General features: G+C 50.8%; 1 protein-coding gene across 2 annotated transcripts in view; it reads left to right on the top strand.

The window, feature by feature from the left end:
• Ctrip (E3 ubiquitin-protein ligase ctrip) overlaps nucleotides 1–12,254 on the top strand; it is a 60,303-nt gene that overhangs the window by 6,185 nt on the left and 41,864 nt on the right. For both annotated transcript variants that reach the window (XM_077699114.1, XM_077699113.1), the window contains exons 4-13: nucleotides 315–514; nucleotides 1,758–2,087; nucleotides 2,853–2,927; nucleotides 3,040–3,135; nucleotides 3,201–3,971; nucleotides 5,952–6,016; nucleotides 6,134–6,183; nucleotides 6,816–6,972; nucleotides 8,604–8,751; nucleotides 11,139–11,593. In XM_077699114.1, the coding sequence (XP_077555240.1) occupies nucleotides 315–514; nucleotides 1,758–2,087; nucleotides 2,853–2,927; nucleotides 3,040–3,135; nucleotides 3,201–3,971; nucleotides 5,952–6,016; nucleotides 6,134–6,183; nucleotides 6,816–6,972; nucleotides 8,604–8,751; nucleotides 11,139–11,593 (2,347 nt within the window). The remainder of the gene's footprint in view (nucleotides 1–314; nucleotides 515–1,757; nucleotides 2,088–2,852; nucleotides 2,928–3,039; nucleotides 3,136–3,200; nucleotides 3,972–5,951; nucleotides 6,017–6,133; nucleotides 6,184–6,815; nucleotides 6,973–8,603; nucleotides 8,752–11,138; nucleotides 11,594–12,254) is intronic.

Below are 12,254 nucleotides of genomic sequence, written 5' to 3'. Positions count from 1 at the left end.
GAAAGTTAGCGAGAAAAACACTCCCTAGGGTCGTACTGAAAAAAAATTTGCTGCTGAAAAACATTGCTTCAGTGCATTAAAAAAAAGAATGGAAAGCGTAAACACCTATATGCGCTGAAACACAGGACGTGCTTAGTCCTGGGCTTTCCAATATCTGGGTTTTCCCACCACATTCCTCTCAAGGAGTGTCTCCACGCATCATGTGTGTACGTGGCGTATGTAGCCGCTGAGCCATTGCATGGGGGCCTGTTGTGAACAATCGGAGATGCCCTGCCTCCTTGCGGGATGTAAAGCGGATGCTGTTGTGGGGGCAGGTCCCGCACGCGCACCTTGGGCCACTGTGACAGCCACCCTTCGGCCCACAACGGACTTGCATTGGACGCTCAGCAGCAGCCACCAGCGCAGCCGCCGCAGGAGCAGCAGCCAGCCGCCGCCAGCGTGGGAAAGCGCAGCCTCGACCCCGAGGAAGCTCCCCAGCAGCAGAAGAGGCTCAAGAGTCAGCTTCGGCCTTCTAGTGAGCTCTCTCTCTTTCTCTCCCCCTCCGCCTCTCTCTAGGCGTCTTTGACTGGATAGATGTGATATGAGCAGCTAGCTACCTCTTGAAACTCTGTTGTTACCGATTTGGGAGGGTGGATATTGAAGGTGCTGCAGAGGGAGAGGTCGTTTTGTTATAATATCAGAGTAGGCAATGTGGGGTAGGTCTGAATGGATATAGAAAGCAAAGCCAGCAGTATAGAACGCTGCCAAGTGAAGCATGGAGCCATTTCAGCTGTTTTTCTAATGAAGATAACCATTTTTAAAATGTTGGGGAAGAAAGTGGAAACTGCCCTTTTCAGCTGCGCTGGTAAAACAATGCATGGTATGCGTAATTTGATTGTTGTGGGTTCGGTCTCCACCTGGTTCCCGTTTTTCTACACTTTCTTTATTAATATTTTAAAAATGGTTATCTTCTTATACAAAAAAAAAGTCATAACTACTTTTCCCATGTTTTTCATAGTATTCTAGGCTGTTTGCTTTGCTTTCTGCTTATGCTGGAACAACTTGTGATTGGCACTAGGACAGATTTCTATAAGGACAACTGAGAAAGCGCTTTACCAGGAGCTTGACGCTACAAATTGTAATTTAAATCATGTGTGCTCTTGTGTAGAGTCATGGCTTCAAACTCCTCACATACTGGAACCTCCTGAATTTGTATCCCATCCTAGTGATGTCATTGCAACTTCTCATCTCACGAAATCTACCTTGCTTCTCCCCGTGATAATGTCATACCAATTTTCCAAGGAGGAAAGAAAGGGAGCTGACTTCCCAGAGCTTTTATAAACTAAACAAAAAAGGCGGCTTTTTAATTTTGTTGGGGTGCCGTCTCTTGGTCTGTTTGGAAAAGCATATACAGAAGTTTTAGCGCACTGTGGTGATAATCATTTCCAGACACACACTACTCTGGTTTCCTTACCATTTAACTTGTGCCTCAAGGTCAAAGCCTGTTTCAAGCTTAATTGAGCACCTTAGAGAAAAATTGTGGTTTTATCTCCGTACCCCTTACTTAAAATGCGTCCACAGCCTTTAATTGCTGCAGTGAATTTCAAATGGTGAAGGTGACGTGTGGACAGTGTTAGCCACGCTGCGTAATATTGGTAAAACACAAGCTGTGCATCTATTACTGTTTTGTTCCACTTCACTGATGTCGTCACGAGTGTAGCTATCTTGCTGGAGCATTGTGCAGAAAGCCACCTTCTGTCTTCGTCCCCGTCTTCCAGGGGGGGGCCACGGGGGCCAGCCTCGACCGGCGCGCGCGTGTGGCGCCCTGGAGAGCGGTGCGGGCCGGGCCAGCAAGGGCGGGGCCCGGGGGGCAGCCAGCAGCAGGGCCACCACGGGGTCGTGCGCCAGCAGCAGTGGCAGCGGAAGCCGGCGGCGCTCGTGTCGGGGGGCCAAGCTGGCGGGGGGAGGGGCAGGGGCCGGGGCAGCCCAGGGCCCGGGAGGGGCAGGGGCCACGGGGGGCACCATGGCCGCCGCCGACCAGGGGGGCGCCTCTTCGTCGTCCTCATCTGCCAACCACCACCACCTGCCGCCTCCGGAGGCCCAGCCTGGTTGGTGCCTCTCTAGTCGGCGCGATTTTTGTGGGGGGGGGGGGTCCAAATGTTGCCGTGACTGTTGCACAACAAAGCAGATAAGTCTAGGGTATTATAGCAGCCAGCAAGAGAGAGAGAGAGAATCCACTTTATTGGAACTCTGGTTTTAGGGTGGGGGAGTGGCGATATGGGTGGATCCTACTGCAGCAAAATTGACGTGGCATGTGAAAAATCTCATTTTTGCGAAATTTTAAAAACCCAACTAGAGAAATCTGGTAGCTTAGCTGGTTACACTTCTTGGAAAGCAGCAGTGTTGTACCACATTCATGCTCTTGGAATAAAAGTCATTGCAGGTACGAGTGAAATTTCTGGTGGTGTCAAAGCATTTTGATGTGGTGACTGTTGCTTGGGTCTCTTGTGTGAAATGTCTTCACTGGTACTAAAACTGAGGCGTGTGAGTACAGCCCGTCTCATTGAGGGGTGTGATTGGCGAGCAGCTTCAATGTAATGAATGAAAGCTGAAGTTTAATTTGCAAAGGCTTGTGACTTTTCAAAATTAGTTTGAACCATTGCCAGCAAATAGCAACAACAGTGCTGCCATGAACATAGCATATTGCAAATTAAGTGGATGCGAACCCAGTACATTCCCCTGAAGTTCTTGTGAGTTAAAGAAAAAAAAAAAGAGGAGGGTAATGTGTAAGGCTCGAGTAACGCTAATCTTTCTTCCAGAAACGTGTTTAGTCCAATCTTTGGAACAATTTTTTTCTCCTTCCTCCACCCCAGCTGCGAGCAGAGTTGGCAACAGTTCGGGTACTGCAGACAGTGAATCTGATGACAACGAAATGGGCAGACTGCAAGGTATGTACCTTCATGGAACATTGGGCACAGTCGCGTGCTTGTGTTCGCAAACTACCAGCTTGCCTTCCCCCAGCGTCCTTTGTCTCAGGTTATTTCCTCTGATTGGTTGCAGCTCTGCTAGAAGCCAGGGGCCTGCCGCCGCACCTGTTTGGTGCCCTGGGTCCGCGCATGCAGCACTTTCTGCACCGGTCCATCGGCAGCAGTGCCAGTGAGTGTGGCGTCGCCTTGTCCCTCCGTCTGTCCTCCAGAGACGAGCGAGCGCTCTGTTTGCAGGCAGCCGGGCGCAGCAGCTCCTGGCAGGTCTGCAGTGTGGGGAAGAAGGGCAGCAGCTGCAGGCCACCATGGAGATGTGCCAGCTGCTGGTGATGGGCAACGAGGACACCCTGGCGGGCTTCCCCGTCAAGCAGGTGGTGCCCGCCCTGACGGCCCTGCTGGCCCTGGAGCACAACTTTGACCTGATGAACCACGCCTGCCGCGCGCTCACCTACATGATGGAGGCCCTGCCCCGCTCCTCGGCCGTCGTCGTGGACGCCCTGCCGGCCTTCCTGGAGAAGCTGCAGGTGATCCAGTGCATGGACGTGGCCGAGCAGTCGCTCACGGCCCTCGAGATGCTCTCGCGGCGGCACAGCAAGGCCATCCTGCACGCACGGGGCGTCTCCGCCTGCCTCACCTACCTGGACTTCTTCTCCATGAGCGCCCAGCGGGCCGCCCTCACGGTGGCCGCCAACTGCTGCCAGGGCCTGACCGCGGACGAGTTCCCCCTGGTCGGGGAGTCGGTGGCCCTGTTGAGCGGGCGGCTGTCGCACGGCGACCGCAAGTCGGTGGAGTGCGCCTGCCTGGCCCTGGCACGCCTGGTGGACTGCCTGGCGGCGCACGCGCCCCTGCTGCAGGAGGTGGCCGCCCAGGGGCTGCTGCCGGCTGCCCAGGGCCTGCTGGCCCTGTCCCCTCCGCCCGTCTCCTCGGCCACCTTCGTCATGGTGGTGCGCATGCTGGCCGTGCTCTGCGCCGCCTGCCCGCACCTGGCCGTCCAGCTGCTCAACAACAGTGCGTCTGCTCCTTTCCCGCTCTCCCAGCACTGACGCCATGGGCTGAATTTTGGCCACATTCGTGGTGTGCATAGAGCCAAAGGTGGTCAGGTGTCACACAAAACCTGTGGAAGAGCAGTGAAACCAGACAGGGGGCAAAGGTTGTGCTTGCAAAGCATTGCGTGAAAAACGTTTTGTGCCTGCACCTTTGCAGACAAGAACTTGTGACGTGCAGTTGAAGGGACCATAAAGATAACGTGCAACTTTGCTCCAACACGCATGCCAGTTTAACGCCAGATTAAATCGAGTGAGTTACACAAAAATGAAAACAGAAGGGTGGCAGCTCGCCAGTTGCTTCCCTGCGCTCAAACCTGTGACGCTGTAAGGACTTTACATGATTTGGTGATGCCTATCAAATCAACCTAATACGGAAATAGTTTTGTATTAACCAACACTAACATGGAGAAAGTTGGCTAAGTTAAATGCTATGAGCTGCTTTACGAGCAACAGCGATGCTTCACCATCTGTAAGTGGTGAAAAGAATTGCATCCCTGATACAGCGCTTAGACAGAAGGGTTATTGACATCTGCAAGTGCTGCTACCAATGTCGGGTGGTAGGGAAAATTCTCTTGCCCATCATTCTTGAATGGCACGTCTGGCCCACTCTACAGACGCACCATGTGCTGTGTGTACCGTGAAGCATAGAGTTTCATACAATAATAACTAGTGGGGAAACTGGCGCTAGTGTCAACGCGAACATGGCAGCGGCGCTTACGCTTCAATGGGAATGGTGGGTAGTTCTGGAACCGGATTGCGTAGGATCAAAACGGGCCTATGGCTGCGCAAATTGGGTTTTTTGGCAAGAAACTCTTATTGCCCAGTTCTCCGTTTGTAAATTACATGACGAACAAGAAAGTTAGTGACCAAAAACTGGTTTTGTACAAACTAAAACTGCGCGTTTAAATAAACAGCAGACGCGGAGTCGAGGAGGTTTGTGGAGCAGGTTGGCCATTTGCCGCCAACTACAGCAGGACTTGGACTTCTAAACTAGTATTTGTAAAAGTTTCGGCGCTTGTAGTTTGTAATACTAAGAAAAGTTTTGTGCTCATAAAAAAAAGAAACCGATTACCTTTGGAGAAGTTATTCTTGCCTGAATTAGTGACATTCATCAAGCTACGTTCCTATCAGCCGCCGGTACTGCTGGTCTACGCCGTAGGAGCCGGCGTTCGCACGAAAGGTGTGGCTGTTCCAAGCGATTCGCAACTGTCATCAGCTTTGACAATACATTGCTCTGCCGAATGAGCAGCGCCGCAACTCCTAATTCACAGACAACTTCGCCGCACAGAGCGCCGTCATTTGTGTTTTCGTGCTCGCGGTGTGGCAATGAATTGATAACCCACCCAATTCGCAACTCTGGTTATAAAACATTCCACTCAGGGCGGCGTCAGTGCACGCGGGCATGCAGTTCAAGAAGAAACGTATTTTTGATTGCTTCTCCCAACACACCGCGTAGGCAAATGTGCTCATGTAAATCCAAAACGAAAATGAAACTTCCTGCAACCCATAGCAACTTTCACAAGTCATCAAGCGCCAATCCGAATCCAGAACTACCCATCACGCCCATTGAGGCGTACGATCGCAGTGCCAGATTCCTCTCTAGTTGTTATTGTATGAAACTCTATGCCGCGGAGGAGTTGATACGCTCCATTTCATTGGTCCAGGGGGCAGTGAAGCAGCTTCAGCTTACTGGAGCTCCATGTAGTCTCTGCATGTGAGGCACTGACCAGGGCATTGGCCGAGGAGATAGTAAAGCCCATGAAAAAAACAAGGAATGCCTCTGCAAATCCCACATTGCAGTGTCTGCTGGTGTGTCCGAAACTGATGGGTCTGATACTTGAATCATTTGCCATGGTGTGCATGCTTGGTGCCGAATGTCAGCATTTTATTACTGTTCTTTCTTGTCCTAAGGGCAGTTTTCGTTCTGTCTTGCCGTTTGCAGACATTGCGGAGACATTACGATTTCTTCTTATGGGCAACTCTGACCCACTAGGAGATGACATTGAGGTAAGAGCGATATTTTATTTTCACACTGTGGACGTTATTTTGTGGTTGTGCGATGCAGGTTTGTTTAAATCTGCGACTGTTCTAAGCAACTCCTATGTCTCTTCTCTGACCCCTTAGCTGGTGCCAAGAAGTCCCCAAGAGCTGTATGAGATCACTTCATTAATTGCGTAAGTAACATGCTTCTTGAAAACAGGTGTGTGGCGGCACACGCTACACTAGCTTCATGCCCCCCTTGAGTTCACTCCCTTTATTGTGTGTGCATTCCTGTATGCGTGCGCCTGTACCACGGCACAAGCATACTGTTTGTGTCCCCTTGTTGTGTGTCATTTTTCCCTATCCATCTGTTCACACAGCTGCTTGCATTGCGTTTGCACAGTATAGAAGATTTTACCTCCATTTGCTGGAAAATCTGTTATGACTTTTTTCGGGGCAATGACCTGTCCTGCAAGTGAAATGCATCATGACTTGAATGGGCAGACGAATCACACGTGCCATGGGATCTTTTGCAATTTGTACAACATTGCTTACAAAAAAATTCCGAGAAGTTTGTGTCTCGCACAGTACATAAATGAATACATAAATGAAAAAATAAAATATTTTTACTTTGAAAATAAGCAACATGGGGAGGAATTATCTGCCAGCCTCATCAGGTTACCTCACGACTAAAGAAGTTTCGCTGTGTGCTTTTTGTAGCCGTCAACCCCTGATTTGCTTCAACATAAGGGTGTGCTTTAAAAAGCCTTACTTGCTTTTCTAGGCATCTTTCACGAGGCTTTCACTTGTTGCTCTAACTTGGCAGGGAGCTGATGCCCGTGCTGCCCCAGGACGGCATCTTTGTGGTGGACTCTCTTTTGGTGAAGCCCAATGCCCACCAGACTGACGCCGTGCTCTGGAAGTGGAGGGATGATCGGGGGCTTTGGCACCCCTACTCGTCCATCGACTGCAAGATCATTGAGGTGAGTGCCGTCTCAAGTCCAGGAGCACTGGCGGTCCCGCTGCTGCTGCTTTTTTAAAAATGCTTGCGTGCTTTGACAAAGCTACGAGGAGGCAAGAAAATTTCCTAGGATGTGTCTCTAGGTGAAACTCGTGCCTAAAAGACTGATATGCAAGCACCCGATTTGGTTGCATCGAGATATATGTTCACTTTGTCCTAATGTCCTTTCAATCTTGTACCCTGCCTATTCGGGAACAGCATGTCCAGCTTAATAAACTTGCTGGCTTTAGCCTATAAGAATGGTTTTTAATTTATTCTGGAAAAAAGTACTTGTGTTCTCCAAGAGCCTCGAATTGTTTCCTAACACTTCAGGAGAGCAAGAGCACTAGTTCTGTGGGAAAAGTGGTCAAAGGGAGATGCTGGCTTGTCAAGCCATTCCTTGTTATTCTAGTCCAGAGTTTGACGGAGCACAGTCTGGTCAGGTAAAAGCATGCTTGAATAGGTAAAGCAGGAGCCGCTGACCAAGTAAAAAATGTAGCAATTTGATTTTTCAGTACCCCTACAGAAGCCTTGTTCAAAATCCACCCTAGATTGTAGGGGGTATCAAAATGTCAAATTGATATATTTTTTACTTGGTCAGGGAGGGACCCCCATTCTGTGTTATTCTTTGAGGCTGTACATTACGTGGCATGTTGTCTGCTGCAGAGTGAAACAGGATGTACCTGTTAAAGCACTAATATTTCAGTCTCTAAAGCTGCTCGGTAACTCGCAATTGGGAGGGGTCAAATGTTCACCTCAAATTTATCTCAAATGAGGTGTTGCAAGGACATGTCCTGAGCCCATCGCTTTTTTCTTTAGTTGGCACAGCCCCTTCATCTTCATAGGAAGGGTCTGGGTGCTTCATTGTGGCCCCTAGCAAGTGGGAAACTGCTCGTCTAGCAATCAAAGGCCCTTGACAGTGACCATCCCGGGTTGAAACTCGGGTTGCCCATGGCAATGGGTACACCATGAAAAATGCTAAGCACCATTCAGCACAGATTGGAGGGGTATCCCCTAAGAGCCCAGTGTCCAGAATTCTGCGAGTAATTGGTGCACTCTTTCCTAAAAACTCTTGTTCAGCCTCCACAAGTCAATGCACTAGAAAACTGCTTCCATTTTTGGGGGGGCCAGAGGTTCAGTGTTGCAGCTAGAGGGCGACAGCATTTCCTTGGCATGCTAGCCAATGTAAAACATTAGCTTTAGAACGAAAAAGGGGTGTTTAGAAGTGTGCGGGAAGATTGTTGCTCAATTTCTGAGCAGATTGGCCCATGTTCCTAAGGGGTATGGTGAGTACCGCAGGTGGGAAAAATTGCTTTAGGGCCCTGCAGTGTGGTGCACTTCATAGTGCAGGTGTTGCTTTAGTGTGGTAAAGAACCACTTTATTTTGTTTTCCCTTTCCCCCCTGTACTGTTTTGCTTATGGGGCTACAAATTACTAACGTTCCTTGATGTTGTTCGAGTGAAACTGCTACGTTTGGCTCGTTATAATCAATACTCGCCGCATTTCTACGCTACTTCCTTGGTCAGCTTGTGGGGGAGGTGCAAGGTGAACTTGTCTCTCTCTCTCTCTCCTCTCTGCCGCTGTCCCTTTTTGGGGTGACTCTGCCCTGTGAAGGCTGCGCACCAGTCGGGCGAGGACGAGATCAGCCTGTCCACGATGGGCAAGACGTACACGCTTGACTTCAACTTGATGCAGCAGATCAACGAGGACACGGGCACCGCTCGGCCGGTCCAGAGGGTCACCAACCAGGGCATGGCACAGAGTGAGTGGGCCCCTTCCTTCCTCTCTCCATGTGGGCTGTGACACCTGTGCCTGCTGCTTCTGAGCGAAAGCGTGTTTGTTCACACCCACGGGCACAAAGTGTTCTCACCGTCATTGCAATCACCCTCAGGAGCACTCTCGCTTGACCTGCGATCCTCGGCGCTTTTCAGGGTCCTCTGATGGGCTCTTTGCGTTGAACAAAGGGTTGAGGAAGAGTGGGTATCATAACTGAATCGGATATCATATATTTGCTTTGACGTTTGAATAATCACACAACACACCCTAGTCTATTTGGTCTCGGCTGGCTCACTCCATTATCATGCATCTATCAGTGCAGTGAATACTGGCTCGTCCTGTTCAAGGGTCTGTTTCTACTGTTGGCCCTTGTTTCGGAGGCCTTGTGGGCAGGTGGGCTATGATTTGCTCTTACGAGATGAATGCACAGTAGTACCTGGCCAGCTCCACAATGGGGTGGAGTTGCTTGATGGTTTGCAGTTGTGGGCATGCCAGAACCACAAGCATGTTTTCCTCTGCTGATGTCACTTGATCAAGGAATTTCATCTGCTGCTGCCAGATCTGCACCTCGCCTGGGTTGCCGTGTGAGCCCTGTTGATGGGGTGAGGTGTAGCACATCGTCAACATTCTGGACCTGGCAGTGAAGAATGGATCTTAATTCTGCGTTTCTTGGCAGGAACCAAGGTGAGCTTTAGTTCAGATAAGCCCGTCAAAGCCATGAGCAGCTGCTGTGCTCCGTCTTCCATGATGAGGTTCGGATGGGGCTGTGTGAAGACTGTTTCAGAATAGGCCTTGCCATTGTCTTAGAAGGCCGGTGCAAATTTATGGTTTTGCCTCTGTGGCATAACAATGCAGCGGGCTTGGTGCGCTTCTATACAAACGGTCAATAACACTGAAGAATGGGTACTTATTTGGGGTTCCCAAAGTGGGTCCCAACTCTCACCTCACAGGCATTCAGTCCCGTCCGAACTTCATCATGGTAGACGGAGCACAGCAGTTGCTCACGTCTGTGCTGGGCTTATCTGAGCTAAAGCTTGCCTTGGCCCCTGCCAACAACTGGAGAATTGAGATCATGGGTCTCTCATTCCCAATGTTGGAGTAATCAGACAAGAGCTCTTCTAGGGCCACTGATGTGTCAAACATATACATGGGCAGAAAAGATAGACATGCCGTCACCTAACCTTGGTCTGGTCACTGCTACCGTATAATGCGGAATATAGGTCGAGGCGGAATATAGGTCGACCCCCTTACCTTGTAGCCGAAAAATGCAAAAAAAAATAATTAGGTACCAACCATTGTTTTATTGAGACTATAACTTGTTTCGTCTCGATTACTCATTTAAGACTGTCTGAAGTATCGTCGGACGACTGCTTCTGGCTCGCTGTCGCCCACACAGCAGGTCGTCCTCGGTGCAGTCCAGGGAATTGCTTATGCAGCACTTCTTAAACACTCGCAAGACCATGTCATCGTGAAGCGAGCGCAAAGCATGGGACACTCGTGTGCAGACCGGAGCGACACCCAGTCTGTGCAGGCGGTCACCAAACATCTTGGGGTATCCATTTGTAGAGACATCGCACCACGCTAGCGGACAAAATTTGCACCTTTGTACAGCAGCACAGGTGCACAGAGCAGCGTCAATGAAACAAGGCCTTCCGAGCGTTGCATACCGAGAGCTGTCCCTTCGGCTAACGCCGCTAGCAACACTTCTTTCGGTGATACCGAACTGGCGCAAGGTGGACACGTCATTGGCCTTGGAAAACCCCCAACTTTTCTTTTAAATGCTGCTGTAAACTGGCACCAAGTGCCTAAACTCATTTTGAGCAAGAAGAAAATAGCACGCACACATTCGCCGACAGCGAGAGAAGCAACAAAACAAAGATGGCGTCGCGTCGGATTGATGGTGGTGGCGATGGTGCCTTTGGGGTTTGGATGGGCTCGATGGGCTGCCCGGTCGCCAGATGACAACTGCCAGTGACTGCAATATAGGTCGAGGGTTGACTTTTCGGCAAATTTTTCTGTAAAAAATCTCGACCTATATTCCGCATTATACGGTACTTTGTGTTTAGTTGTGTTTAGTTACCTTCACTGGAGGGTGGCTAGAAAGCATCTTAAAAGCGTGGCCTTCTGCCTTTGCCAGTTCGAGTCGTGCCTATCGTCATTGTTTCCCATGTCGGCTGATGCATGCCCCTTTCATTCCCTGCCATTTCCATTGTGGTCTTGTGCCGCCTCCATGCATGAGAAAGTGGGACACCTGCTTTTAAAATGTGGCCCCCTCTTGGCTATTTGTATTGCCCTCTCCTTGCGCTGTTTCGTCTTGCCGTCAGAAGCGACGCTGGTTGCATTGTTGTGGTGCCCTCTGTGACCGTGTGGCAGTTCTCGCTGGCGCCGCCTCGGGAGCCGCTGCGGGCTCCTCGTCGTCCCCATCGTCGTCCTCGTCCTCCCCGTCTCAAGGAGGAGGGGCGTTCACCGCCAACGCCTCGGGAGGAGGAGCGACCACCACTTCCACGGTGGCCGGAAGCACCGGGGGTGGCGACCCCCGGGGCACGTGGCTGCGTGAGCAGAGCCACGCGGGCGGCCGGGCCTTCCTGGGCGCCCTGTTTGGGGCTCTGCACGAGGTGTACGGCAGCTCAGCGGGGCCCGCTGTGCGCCACCGCTGCCTGCGGGCGCTGCTGCGCATGGTGCACTGCGCCCCCGCCCCTCTGCTGGCCGAGGTGCTGCGCTCGCAGCAGGTGGCCTCCCACCTGGCCGCCATGCTCTCCTCCCAGGACCTGCACGTCGTCGTCGGGGCCCTCCAGATGGCTGATATCCTCATGCACAAGCTGCCACAGGTACGCCTTTTCTTGGCTTTGTGGCTAGGCGAGGGGGGATGTGGGGCAAAGGAAAAGAGCAAACTGCCCCCTGTTTGTATCGTTGTCGTTCTCTTGTGCATGGGTTTTGTGGTTTGCATTCCGGCTTTCACCACTCGCCGCTCTGTACAGAGCAGCGCTGGAAAGGATTTGTTTTTTTGTTCCTCTTATAACCCAGACGATATTGTAAGCTGCGTTATTTGTGCTGCAACAAAAACCTACATTAGTAGCTGTGGTTCAGTTTCAAAACCGATGTTGTGGCACTGCTTGGTAAAAGGATGCTTACGCAACCTTGCTATAAACATGGTGATGTAGCAAAAGCATTTGGAATAGAGTCTTGATGCGGAGCTCTGAGACAGCAAAAAACAATAGTACTGTCTGAAATTCCTATAATTAGAAATAAACTAAACAAGCACAAATACGCATAAAAAATGCATACCGTAAAATTCCGAGCAAGCGCCCCCACCCGTGCAAGCGCCCCCCCACCACTTCAGTGCTAATTTCAAATTTCCGCGCCATTCCGAGAAAGCGCCCCCCCTCCCTCCACGCAGTTATCACGCACCACGTGCAGGCAACACTGGCTTGCTGGAGCCAGTCTAAGAATCCAATCCAATCTGCTTCAACGGAACGCTACACGCCATTT

This window comes from Haemaphysalis longicornis, unplaced genomic scaffold, assembly GCF_048455015.1.
Source record: "Haemaphysalis longicornis isolate Haplotype H1 unplaced genomic scaffold, Haemaphysalis longicornis Haplotype H1 scaffold_2, whole genome shotgun sequence".
In the NCBI taxonomy this organism is placed as follows: domain Eukaryota; kingdom Metazoa; phylum Arthropoda; class Arachnida; order Ixodida; family Ixodidae; genus Haemaphysalis; species Haemaphysalis longicornis.
Note: the sequence above shows the minus strand (reverse complement) of the source record. Positions and strands in the feature narration are given on the sequence as shown.